General features: G+C 36.9%; 1 protein-coding gene across 1 annotated transcript; it reads left to right on the forward strand.

Annotated features, from left to right (window-relative positions):
* The first annotated feature begins 6589 nt into the window (after window positions 1-6589).
* On the forward strand, window positions 6590-9117 carry LOC113229452. Its single transcript, XM_026463047.1, has 2 exons — window positions 6590-6701; window positions 7007-9117. Exons 1-2 carry the CDS (start codon window positions 6618-6620, stop codon window positions 8627-8629), a joined length of 1707 nt encoding a protein of 568 aa, XP_026318832.1. The 5' UTR covers window positions 6590-6617; the 3' UTR covers window positions 8630-9117.
* The last annotated feature ends 4677 nt before the right edge of the window (window positions 9118-13794 follow it).

Here is a 13794-nt window from a genome sequence, read left to right on the forward strand (position 1 = left end):
TTTTGCGTTCAGCAATTCCGTTCTGGTGTGGGGTATAAGGTGCGGATAAGCGTCTTACTATTCCATTTTCCTGAAGATAGGCTTGAAATTTGCCGTTGACATATTCTATGCCGTTATCTGTTTGCAGGTGCTTGACTTTATTTCAAGTAAATGTTTCCATTTCTCGTTCGTATGTTTTGAAGTGATTTAGTATTTGTTTTTCATAAAGTAGACACGTCCATATCTACTGTAATCGTCTATAAAAGTGACGAAGTAGCGGTTCTTTCCATTAGAAGGTGTGATAGGATCACACACGTCACTGTGGACAATCTCCGAACGTTCAGTTGTTCTAGAAGTTGTTCTTTGTGGAGGGCTTGGTACGCGAGCGAGTCATTTTAGCTTGAATGCATGCGTCACAGTCGGACAGAGACTCCTTTTTGTCAAAGTATAATCCAATCAAAGTCTCCTTGTTGAGAGCTAGACGCAGATCTTTGTCGTTCATATGTCCAAGCTTCCTGTGCCATTCCAGTAAGGAGTTTTTCTTCGCACTGTTTGAAATTGTTTCAAATGTAGCTGCGTAATTTTGTTCGATGGTTTGCGACTTGACATAGTAGAGACCATTGTTTTGACATTTTTCCGCAGTCATAACCAAATCTCCTGTCTTGTTGCGTACGAACGCTTTATCTTTTTTAAAAGTTACAGAAGCTCCATGTTCTGTCATTTTTGGCACTGAGAGTAAATTTTTACAAAGTGAGGGTACGTACAGAGTATTTTCGAGATTAATTACTCGATAATTGGTTTTCAGTGTTACTCTGCCTTCACCTTTAATTTCAGTAGAGTGCTGTTCTGAAGCAAAATTAAGTTTTCTTGAAACTGTACTAAAGTTTTTGAAACTCATGTTGAAACGTTATATGAGAGGTACAGCCGCTGTCAAGTATCCAGTCGTTCTGGTTGTTTTTGTTTGAAGTGAGGTAGCAATCTTCGGCATAGTAGGAACTTTTATTTTCTGAGCCTTTAGCCGCTTTTATTTTTCTTCCAGCAGGTAGAGCAAATCTTGTGCGTCTTCTTCTGAAAGATTTTTCGTCCCGATTTCTTACAGATTTCGCAAGATACGTAGTGCGTTTTCTTCTTCATGTGGTGGCGGGCTGACTTCGACGTCACGGTGTCGAGCGTCACACTCTTCAATAATTTTTATTTTAAGTTCCTCAGGTTCCGGTAGAACGTCGCGTGACTCCATGGCTACACGAAAGTTTTCGTATTCAGAGGAAAGACTGTAGAGCATCAGGATAGTGAGTAGTTCCTCGTTAATATCTACATCCATTTCTGCTAACTTGTCTACTGTGTCCATAAACTTGTTCAGGTGCTCACGAACATTGCTGTCTTCAAGTTTAGTTAGTATTAACCGTTTTAGAAGAGTAGCTTTTCTCGCAGGGCCTTTACTTGCATGTATTTCCTTTAATTTGTCCCATAGGGCTTTCGCAGAAGTGCATTTCTTGATGTCCTTTAGCTGTGAAGGTGCAATCAGTAAAATAAGTTCTGACTTAGCCTCTCTGTCGCTATCAAGTTCATCGTTGCTTGGAGTTGGAGGTAGTGTGTTAGTAACATACTTCCAAAGTTTGTTTTTTATTAGCAGGGCTTCAGCTTGTATCGCCCAGGTATCATCGTTATCCTTATCCAAAGGTTCGATGTGATATGTCGTTTTCGGCATCGTCTTATATTGCGCGAGTTTTACACTTCACTTCAAAAATATCAGATCTTTTTCTTCTCTGCTACCATTTTAAGTTTTTGTTATGTAAATAATAAAGGATATGCAACTATAAATGAATATTATTATATATTTAATAAGTAGACCAAGTTTCACTTCACTTCACTTTTTATTTTTATGGCTCCATCAATATGAGAACTAATGATTTTGCCAATGTCACAGTTGAAAGAAAAAAAACGAAACAAAAAAAAAAAATTTTCGCTAAGCTCTAATAGGACATTAACCGGTGGTGGTAAGTTGGACTACGGGAGTACTCAGTTGAGAATGTAAAACAAAACAGCAAAACAATATTTATAAATATATGTTATTTAAGTGGATAAATTTACATAGAGTAACAATATGGGGGGAGAACACTAAAGTTAAGAGGTTGTTTATGTTAATGGGGCGGGGGAATTTTGGAGAAAGTAAGTTATAAAGTGGAACAGCAATATTAGGACAATTGAAAAAAATGTGTTCCAAGGTACCGTCTTCTAGGCCGCACTCGCACAGAGAGTGATCTCGAACTCTGATTTTACGCAAAAATACAGGTGTGCAAACATGGCCTAAGCGCAAACGAATAATAGTGGAAGTGATGTTTTTAGGCAAATCGCGACGTTTAAAAAACCAGGGTTTAGTGGGTAGATTTGGTTGGAGATTACCGTAGTGTCTACCAACAGTTTGTCGTGATTCCTGCCAAAGGACCGACCAGGAGGCTAGCATTTGGGGTTTGGTCATGGCGAGCAGATCTCTGGGAAAGCACTTACAGTATTTGCATACGCCAATTCTTGTCGCATCCTTTGCAAAGGCGTCTACTGCTTCGTTGCCACTAATCCCACTGTGACCGGGAATCCAGGCCAGAGTTACCTCAATTCCCGCACAATGACATCGGTACAGAGCTTCCTTAATTTGGAGGGTGATGGAGAAATTGTCTTTGGAATGAAACGGTAGCTTAATAATGTCTTGGAGGCAACTTAGTGAGTCTGAGAAAACCAAACATTTATTAATTTTATGGGACTCAATATATAAAATGGCTTCGAGTATTGCAATTGCCTCTCCCGAAAAGACCGAATTCAGATAGGGGGATTTAAAACTGAGTACGACATTGAACTTGGGGAACCAAACCGCGGCTCCCAAGTCGCCATGTTCGTGTAATTTTGAAGCGTCGGTAAAAACAGTAGTCCAGTCATGCCATTCTCTCTCAACTATATCGTTGAAGACTTGGTTTGCTCCAGGGGTATCTTTCATGATGCCAAAACTAAGATAGACTGTTGGGCGAAGCGTTAAACATTTAAAATCAGTTTCAAACAACGGGTTCATATAATTTTGGTAAATAGGGAAGGGAGATTGGAAATTTTGTTAAAACTGTTGATAAGAAGGGGGGGTTTCTTGTGTGACCAATAATTGGATGAAGGGATAATCTCCGACAAGGATTGCAATACGGGAAGCAAAGGGTGAGAAGAATATTGAAAGATCTTGAAGAGGAATCTATTAGCAAGGAATTGTCTACGTAGATGTAGAGGGGGCTCCAGACATTCGACTTGAAGAGCGTTTGTTGGTGAGGATTTCATGGTACCTGTGATTATTCTCAGGCATCTTGCCTGGATTCTATCCATCTTAGCCAAGGCTATTTTGTTGCATGGTTCCAGAAGGAAGCCGCCATAATCAAAATGACTTCTAATGATTGCGTTGTACAGGAGCTTTTGGTTATACGGATGTGATCCCCAACGAACACCAGAAAGTGCACGTAGGACATTTATGCTTTTTTCAGCTTTTTGACAAATATAGTTGAGGTGATGGATGCCAGATAATTTTGAGTCCAAAATAATGCCTAAAAATTTTACTTTTTCCCTCAGTTCTATGATTTCCCCATTAACATGTATTTCAGTTTCAGGGAGGCGTCTCTTGCGGGAAAAAACGACAGCTGTGCTTTTGTTAGCTGAAAGAGAGAGGCCGTGATCGGTAAGCAAAGAGTCTAGGTAAAAAAGGGCAGAGTTGAGGCGTCTTTCAGTATCTGAAAAAGATTTGGAACAAGCGTACATGGCGATATCGTCTGCATATTGCAAGTTTTTGCTGAAGCAATTGACTGAAGTGCCGAGGTCAGACGTGTACAAGCTGAAAAGGAGAGGGCTAAGAACGGAACCTTGAGGCAAGCCGTTCCAGACCATACGGGAGGGGGTTGTGGAACCGTTAACACGCACTGCGATAGAGCGACCCATAAACATGTTGTAAATGACATTGATCATCTTCACAGGAATACACAGATTGAGCATCTTCTGCCAGAGTAGTGGAAGATTCACGTTATCATAAGCTGATGTTATGTCTAAGAACACACCTATGACGTGTTTTCCCTCGGAGAGGGCTAGTCGAACATCTGATGAAAAAATGCTTAGGCTGTCCATAGTGCCCATGCCTTTTCGGAAGCCAAACTGGCTTCTGGGTAACAATCCCTTGCTCTCTACTATCCATTCCAGACGGTTTTTTATTAGGTGTTCCATGATTTTAGCTAAAACCGATGATAGGGCGATAGGTCGATACGAGTTTGCATTAGATGGGTCTTTCCCAGGTTTTATGATTGGAATGATAATTTGGGTTTTCCATGAAATAGGGACTATGCCAGATTCAAAAATTGTGTTTATAATATTCAAAAAAAAAATTTTGGTAGGATTAGAGGACCTGGTAATAAACGAATAGGGAATGCCGTCCGCACCCGGCGCCGAATCCCTTAAATGGTCCAAAGCACAGCTTAGTTCTTCAAAAGAGAAGGGGGCATTCATACGGTCAGGAGATGACAAGGAGGTGTTTATAACGGTAGGAGCTTCTGAAGGAACAAAAGGGGGGGATAATTTTGTAATAAAATCCACAAGCCAGGGTGTCGGGTCGTTAGACGAGGTGTTGTTGTGATCAGTCTGAGATCTGCGAAAGGATTTTATTCTCTTCCCCACTGTAGACGGGTGGGTGCGGGGTTCCAGAGATTCGCAGAATGCACGCCATCCTTGAAATTTCTTTTTGCTCAGAAATCTTCTCGTGTGAGCGGAAATCTTTTGGAAAGTTAAATGATTCTCAAAGGATAAGTCACATGTGAATTCAAGTTCTGCCCGATTTCTTTCCTTGACTGACGCAGAACATTCCGAATCCCACCACGGGGGAGAGGAAATTTTGCTATTTGCAGAGTTTTTTAATGGGATCGTTTCATCTGCGGCTGAAAACAAACATGTGATGAACTCTGAATATATATGCAGAACTGTTGAGGGGGTTACTTGAACTGGTTGCATGTTTACAATTTTGCTGTTCAGGACCAAGGAGTAAATGTCCCAGTCTGCCTGCCTAAGCCTGTATTTAAGTAAGGGAGGGGGGTCTGGTGTGAGGATAAGTGAGGAGTCTCCTACTGAAATTAATATAGGAAGGTGATCGCTACCAAAGGAATTTAACAGAACAAGCCAGGAGGTGGAAGGGGCTAAACTAGGAGAGACTAAGGTTAGGTCAGGCGCGCTGGTATTTTGAAGGGGGGAAGTTCTGCGTGTAGGAGAGCCATCATTAACTATACATAAATTTGTGTTGTCCAGAAGATCGAGAAAAGCAGAGGATAAAGAGTCGCAGATGTGAGATCCCCACAGCGAGTGGCGTATATTGAAATCTCCTAAAACAATTAGGGGGGAAGGGAGGGATGAGAGGATCACGGATAGTTCTATGATGAGGTCAAGGCTAGGATGGGGAATGTAGACAGAGACAAATGATTTGTTTTGTGCTCTAATAGCGACAACATGGAGGCCTGTGGAGTGAGTGGGGATGGAGAGTTGTGTATATATGATGTTCCTTTTCACTAGTAGGGCACATCCAGCCCACCCATCACTTCTGTCATCCCGAAGGCATGCATAGCCAGGAACTCTGAATAGGGCTCCCGGTTTTAACCATGTCTCGGAAATACCAAAAACTACGGGGTGATATTTATTTATCAGAAAAGACAATTATTATTATTATTATTTATTTATCAGACCAAGTTTAAATGTAACAGTATATACATGAGTGACAAGAGTGAAAAATAACATGTCAGACTGTAGCCATAGCAACCTACAGCATAGACAATGAAGAGTGATAGAATATGCATTATCTTCACAGAAATCTTGACTTGAGTATTGAGTAGGGAACTCTACTCAATACTCAAGTCAGGACTTGAGTATTGCAGTGAGCACTGAAAATCATACTCAAGTCCTTGCCATCAGAGTCTGCTCAAGTCCTGACTAGTAGTAGTACTACTCAAGTCAGGAATGAGCAGACTTGAGTATGATTTGAAGCACTGGAAATACGACCCTAATGGCAAGGACTTGAGTATGATTTTCAATGCTTTAAATCATACTCAAGTCCTGACTTGAGCATTGTGTAGAGTTCTGGAATACGACCCTAAGGATCTGAAACGTCAACTACAAATCTAAATACATATACATAAATATAAATACAAATCTAAAGCACACTAGAAGCATATTTACAAATTAATGTCACCCTATTAGAACAATACGCACCAATAATTATTGTTACTATTATTATTACAATTATTATTATTATTTGTTAAAGTGAATGGGTTATGTCCGGCTAAATAACCAACATAATAAAATATTGTAAGCATAATACGAACGTGTATAGTCCACTTTGTCTTTCTTGGCCCTTGGCTGCCAGTTGGCATGTGTGTTCACGTATCCAAGTGAAACGGAATAATAAATAACAAAAAAATGGCGGCTACCGTTTGGGACGACTGACTGTCAATTTTATTCTTTCCTAAAAAAAATTGTTTTATGGTTTTAAATCAACGAAAACTGTGTTCTTTAAGTGATTGATATGCTGTTCTGTGTAGTTCGGAATTGTTTGTGTGGATAATCATACATATAATAGATCATTTACGATGGAACAAGACGATGAAATAAAATCTGGTTGTTTGTTATTCCCACCTGCTGGAGGGAATATGTTTAGCAAATTCCCCAAAAAGGTACTTTAAACGCTTAATTACACGACCAAAATTCGCTAAGCAGTGTTCACATAAAGTTAGAATAAACGTACGTAGCACGCGGTTACGACATTACGGTTTTTCGAATGAGTCACTAGTAGATGCCAAGTTGTTTTGATAGATCTTATATACTATATAATATCGAAGATAGAACTTATTGCCTTTTACTTTTCGTTGTGTTTATCTCTGAGAAACTGAGGCTATGAGTATACTTTTGTGATAAGGACATTAATACTTAGTGGACCTTTCACTATTTCGCTGTTAACACGGTACATTTTATTTTACAGAAAAACTGGCAACTGAAGTACTGCATTTTATTTACTGCAAGTAAACAAGGCATAGAGCGGCTTGAAATTTACGATCATAAAGAAGAAGTGACTTCTGGTGCCATTCCCAAGATTATTACTCTGGAAAATTGTATTAAAATAACACATTCTAGTCCAAACACAATTACTATACTTACTAAGTCATGTACCCAACAAGTCAGTACTCAAAGCGATGCTGAGGCATTGGATTGGGTGTCAGCATTGCAGTCTGTTGCTTTCAAGGGGCGGGACTCAAATCCCATATGTTGTGATGAAGACAATGACCTTTACTGCTCATCAGGGGAAGGAGTATTTTCAGTAAAAATGTGCCCATCAGAAGCTTCTACAAGATGTGGTTTTGACCCAATGAGATACCTTCTCCTTCTCACAGCTACAGCTATAGAATTGAGAGACTTAAATGATAACAAACTATATGCCACATGGCCATACAGGTATATAAGGAGGTATGGTTATAGACAGGGAAAATTTACATTTGAGGCTGGCAGGAAATGTGACACAGGTGAAGGAATTTTCCATTTAGAACATCAGAATCAATCTGAAATATTCAAATGCCTGTCTTTAAAAATGAAGACCATGAAACAGCTGATTGGCAGTGACAATTTGAATAGTCCTGAACATAGCGAGTTTAACATACCCAGTGTCAACAATTTATTCCCAGGCTCTAGGAGCCCATTAGTTGCAACACGACCTGATGATCTGAATTTAAGTTCTTTGTCATTTAAAACGTCAGTGTCTAGCCAGAACTCCATTAGTTCAGATAGAGATACTGCTCCTTTATTAATGCCCAAACCAGCTTTGAAGCCAAAACCTCAGAAACCTCCTAGGAAAATTATTCCAAATCTTCACAAAGGTATTGCTAAAGATCTACCTAGTTCTAATGATGACAGTGTAGATTTTGGCAGACTTAAGAAACTTGAAAGTTACAAGGAACTGCCGTCTTCAGCTGATGATAGTATTGAATTTGGCAGATACAAGAAACTTGACAATTATGAGCCAATTGACCAAATCAAAAGGGAGAGTCCACCTTCAGTGCCATATGATAAAGTAGAAGTGCGTAGTGAAGCATGGAAAACCTTTGGCATTGATGATCCTGACCATACAGAGTTCACACCAAACCTGGGAGACAATCCTAATTGTATGAAACTCATTTCCCGGTCTCAAGATAACCTGAACAGCACTGGACCTGAATCATCACGGATTATTCTTTTACCAAGCCCAGTAGTTGATCCAGATGATGAGAATTATGACAGATTGCAGTACTTTGGTTCTACAAGTAAACTGAACAAATCATCAAAGTATAAGAAGATTGAAGCACGGCCAACTACATTGGCATTGAGTGATCCAAAAAGTAAAGATACCTGGAATGATTATGATGAAGTAGAGAATGTCATGCAGACTGCTAGGATGGCAGATGATTCTCATTTGGGCTATGGGATTATTAGGAAACCCAATACGCCAGGTCCTCAAGTGCCAACAGCTGCACAGGCCCAAGCTCTGCAAAATCAAGTTGGTTTGGAAGAAGTATCTCACAACAATTGCAATGGTACAGATTATGCCATTGTGAGCCGTCCGAAACGAGTATAAAATTAGTTTCCAAGAAAAATACAATACTTGAAATTATTTGAAGACTGAAGTTAGTGATTGAGTCTGATTTGATACAAGATTTTAAAAAATTCCATTGAATTGTTCATAGATTACATTTCTGAATCAAAATTCCATTAGCTCAAATATTAAATGAGACTGTATTGCATTCCTTGTTATTATATCGTTAAAATTTTATTTTTAAGCCCACTGTATTAGAGTGTACATTTTTTACAAACGCACAAGTACTTTTGTTTATAAGAGATTATGTAAATGTATGATGTGATTAATGTGCCTTATTTTTTTAATCTTGTGAATATGCATAATATGAGGATATTTACCAACTTGTGCCAATAGTGGAATAATATTTAAGCTAAGTGAATGTATTGTACACAGTAAAGAATTGTCAATTTTATACTTCATGTACATTGACTTACAATTATATGGACGTCGGGTCCTCGCTAAAAAGTGTCCGAACTTATAGGGCGTTAAAATCGTATACAGAGCGTCATTCACGCTTTAGTCTTCGTTTGTTCGACTGACAGCGAAGCAAGCAAAATTAGACAGTACTGCGATGATATTACAATTTAAATTCAACGTTTTAGCCTTTTCATATTTCTTTACATGTCATTACGTTTAAATAGGTTGACTTAGGACTTTTTTTCGTGGTTTTTGTATTAGACCCGTCGTCCATATAATTGTAAGTCAATGTTCATGTAGACACTATGGCTAATTTTGCACTTACTGCCTGTATGGGGGCATGCTGTTTCTTTTTATGGTTATTGCAGGTAATAAGCATGGATTGGAATAGGTAGAGTATACTTTTAGCATATGGAGTACTAATACCTCTCTCTGAAATATTCTTGGTGTGCCTGGTGGCTGTTATTTTAGCCACTTGGACCCATGAAATTGGAGCTCTGAAGAATTATATGGTACTTATGTTGAACCACTGCAAGATTTTCTATGGTCATGTCTTCTGCAGCCCTGGATTTTTCTTTGCAGAATGAGTTGCAGTAGAGATTATATAGTATTTTTGACTTGACGTGATGTATTCTGCGTATTTCACTATCAAATATTTAAAAAAAAGGCATAAATTTAAAATATAAAATATTTCTTTCCTTACTTCTGATTATAAAACTTTTACAGTAACATTAGTAAAGTAACTGCTAGACACATCGAAAATATAACTAAAATACAATATTTCCAGAATTTCAGAGAGATATTATTTCATTGAAGCTGAAGGAGTATTCTGCCTATTTCAATTTCTGAGACAGTAAAATGTTTGTGATATTTAACTACGCCTATGCATTTTTTTGACTGCTAATGCAATCTAATGGCAACAATAAAATTAAATGTAGTATGTTATACGCATTGCTCGTAAGATACAAATGTATGCTAATTTAAAATTATGACTGACCAGTCACAGTCATTCGTAAACTGAAAGGGGCTAAGCAACAATCTCAGTACAGAGTACTAAATGAATCTTCATGCGTGAACAGTCACCCTTAGAGGTGGTTGATTTTCTTCAAAATTAAATGGGACCACTATGGGGGTACCCTCCCAAATGGGGGTTTCCAACAAAAAAAGAATCATGAAAATCGGTTCACAAATACCGGAGTTATCGCGTAAAAAACATACGTACAAAAAAACACATCGAAATGAGAACCTCCTCCTTTTTTTGAAGTCGGTTAAAAACAGGCCTTTGTGGAATATTAAAGCTCCATCATAAGTAAATGTTGTTAATAATTTGAATTGCAAGCAACTGTCAAGTTTCTCTCGAGATTTTCGAGAGAAACTTGACAGTTCGAACAAGAGAACTTTTGTCTTCGGGCTCATGTTAAGCCGGCTGGATCCGAAGACGTGGATGAACGCTCGACGGACATTACCACAAATGTCACAATTTTTAATAGCCTCTTTAACCTTTCAAATCCATATTATGATTGGTTGTCATAAGAGGATGACCAAATGTATTAACTCTGAATTGGCTTAAGGTGGAAGAATTCCTAAAAAATTGGAAAAATATAATTTCGAAGGTTCATTATTATGTTCTACGTTTAGAAATATGTTTTGAAGTTTTGCTTATCGTGAATTATAAAATAAACTTGTGTAACCAAAAGCTACTGAAGAGAAAAACGAGAGTAAAAATTATTACACGACAGTAAAAAAAAAACCTTTATAATGGCTCCATACTTCTGGTTCAGTAATTTCAACTCTTGAAAGGTGTCAACGTTAAACTTATAGGAAAAATACGTGGAAAATTATAGGAAAGATATCTGGAAAAGTATTTATTTTTTGACTATAAGTACATTCAATGGGGTTTGCTTACGCTCACACTGTCGCCGCAACGTCTTTTCGCTCTTATTACATGGACATAAAGCTTTTTCTGGCTTTATGTGATTTTTATATCAGTATGTGTGGCGTTCCCTGTTTCCTAAAATAGCAATTATTTGCTATTTTGATTGAATGCATGGTTAAGCATTAGCCATTTGCAGATTGTGTAAGCAGTCATTTAGAAAGAAAAATGTTTTTTTAATCAAATAAATCCATTATTTTAAAAAACAAGTTATTGTGGTAGAATATCTGACAGCATTCGGTTTTTACCACAATGAACCAATATTTAGTTTAAGTTGGCCATAATTATTGTGATTAACTTGAATTTATTATCATTTAATCTTTGTATCAGACATTTGAAGCAAATAAAAAATAAATATTTAAGGTATTTGGTTTCTATATAATATGTATATTAAACAATATGGTGGTATTAATTTTTTAACCTTTGTTTTAAATTCTTTATTATTTAAATTCCACTCGTAACAAATCAAATGGGTACAAATCTGTTTATTGGAAATTTTTTAACATATCACATAAATAAACCAATCCACAGAAACTTAAATCAGTACTAAGTGCAGTCTAAAACGTATTAAGCTTGATACTTATAATTTAGTTTTCTTTTTGCACAATGGCGGTGCTCTTTTTGGGTTTGCCAGTATTGAGTTTTCCACTTAGTGATTTCAGAGGCTTCTGCAGGTTTTGCTATTTAACGAGTATTGTGGGAGTACAATGTGAGAAAGTTCTCTTTACTGTCTAAATCTAAATGTCAGGTTAACCTGTTTTTGCTCTGTGCAGTGCTTCTATTTTCTCAATATCCCTCGGCAAACTTCGTGTTTCAGCTGTCGTCAGGTTTTATTCAGTTGCCTTTTGCATTTGGTACAGACTGGACGCTTTCAGTCAACTTGGAAGTATATAGAGTTGCTATTACATTTTTTATTTATGAGAGGAAAGCCACTAAAGTCACAGGCATGACAGATAATTTACAGCGTGTACGTGTATTTTGTACATGAAGCAGATACATTCAAGAAAAACAACAATGGTTATTTTTAAACAGTCCAAAAATGTGTTTCTGTACTTGTTGGTGTTTCAATCGGAACAGTAAATATTTAAAAAGAATATGATAAAAAAATATAAATTGGTTCCTTTTCAGTCTTCTAAAAAGGTACGAAAAACAATACATTTTGTTTAAATTTAGACGATTTTGACTGTTGTGTCATAATACATACCTGTTTGAGTAGTGCAGAATGTGATTATTTTTATTTCTTATTGTTCACCATTGATGTAATGGTGAACACACTAAAATTGCTAAGTCTATATAATAAAATAGCTATATCAGATAAAGAAATGCTTTCAGATATGGACTGAATTGAAAAGATTTATGAAGGGAAAAATATTCATTTTTAGTTATATAAAAGAACTTAGATATGCTCTAAGTAAAAGAAGCACAGTTTATTTACTTATTTTTGTCAACTTGCTTACTGACATGGAGTAAACATTATTAAAAATAGGGAAATAGTTTTACAGCTCTATATAGTTCACAGGAAATCAAAATAAAACAACATTAAAGAACATTGTTCAAAATTCAAATTATTATACATTTTAAAGCTAATAATTAATGGTCATGGAAATTAATATTCATGTGCATTCGGAAATCCGATGATTGCCGAAAATAGAAGCACTGTACATTATTATAAAATATATTAAATGCAAAAATAGCTAAGTATTATCAATTTAATAAAACACTTTCTTCTTGTTTTGCCACATTTCTGGCTAATTCGTTGGCAATAAATTCAAGATCTGGAGACATGATTTTCTGTACAGTTTCTCCTTTTTCCGCCATTATATCTTCTATGTTTTTCTTCCCATTCATGTCCGAAAACCAATTTAAATTGTCAGCAATCAAGTGCTTATTTTCACAGCCATCACAAATAACTATTACGACGCCCTTGTAGTAAGCAAGTTTTGTAATAAACTTGGAGTTTCTTGTGTCACATTTTTTGCATGTAAACATTAGTTGAAATTTCCCTTTCAACGTCTGTGCACTAGCCGGAACTTCGTTGAATTTTGTCGAAGTGGAGCTGAAACTTCTTGGCGACATTATTTTCGGTGTTGAAGTACATAGTGGAGCGGGTGGAACCACAAATCGTCTTCCAAAATAAGAGTTTCCATTACTCGGGAAAAACACTAGGTTATTTAACAAGCGTGGTTTATGATATTTCACAACGAAATCGATTAAATTTTTGTGCGACATTGTAAATTAGGAATTTAATGATGCCCTAATTTAAATTATTTTAGTATTACACACAAAGTGTAATTTAAAATTATTGCACAATTGTCACTCGTGTTGCCGTCTTCTTCTATTACGTTGCGTTAGCGTTATATCTTTCTAATTTGTGGTTGCGTTCTTCTTGGTTTGTGGTCTTCTTTGTTGTTTTTTTTCCGTACAGGAAGGATAAGGTAAAGGTTTGAAATCATACAGCCAAGTCTTCGTGAATTTTCCGTCTTCTTTGGTTGGTCAAAAATGAATCAACGAAATTTGGAGAATAATGTACCAAGACTTTGCTGTATGGTGTAAAACCTTTGCCTTTTCCTTTATGGAAAGAAGAAGAAAAAAAAATCAACGAATTTGGCCAAAGTTGGAAGAAAATCGGTGTTGATTTCATTTAATTAATTCCATTTCCAACCTATATGCTTGGGATACACTAGTTACACTACACACTTTATCTGCAATGTATTCCTTGTGAATATAGTATTCTGTGCTAGTGTAAATGTATAGCGCGATAGCGTGTAACTGTATGTATAGATGGGCGGTTTCTGCTGAGGTAACGTATGTATTA

Source organism: Hyposmocoma kahamanoa, unplaced genomic scaffold (genome assembly GCF_003589595.1).
Source record: "Hyposmocoma kahamanoa isolate Upper Pololo Valley unplaced genomic scaffold, ASM358959v1 62, whole genome shotgun sequence".
NCBI lineage: Eukaryota > Metazoa > Arthropoda > Insecta > Lepidoptera > Cosmopterigidae > Hyposmocoma > Hyposmocoma kahamanoa.

Excerpts from the sequence above, each read along its gene's own strand:
- LOC113229452 (XM_026463047.1), top strand. The coding sequence starts at position 6,618 with ATGGAACAAGACGATGAAATAAAATCTGGTTGTTTGTTATTCCCACCT. Across the intron at positions 6,702-7,006 it reads TTAGCAAATTCCCCAAAAAG|AAAAACTGGCAACTGAAGTA; the intron begins GTACTTTAAACG and ends TTTATTTTACAG.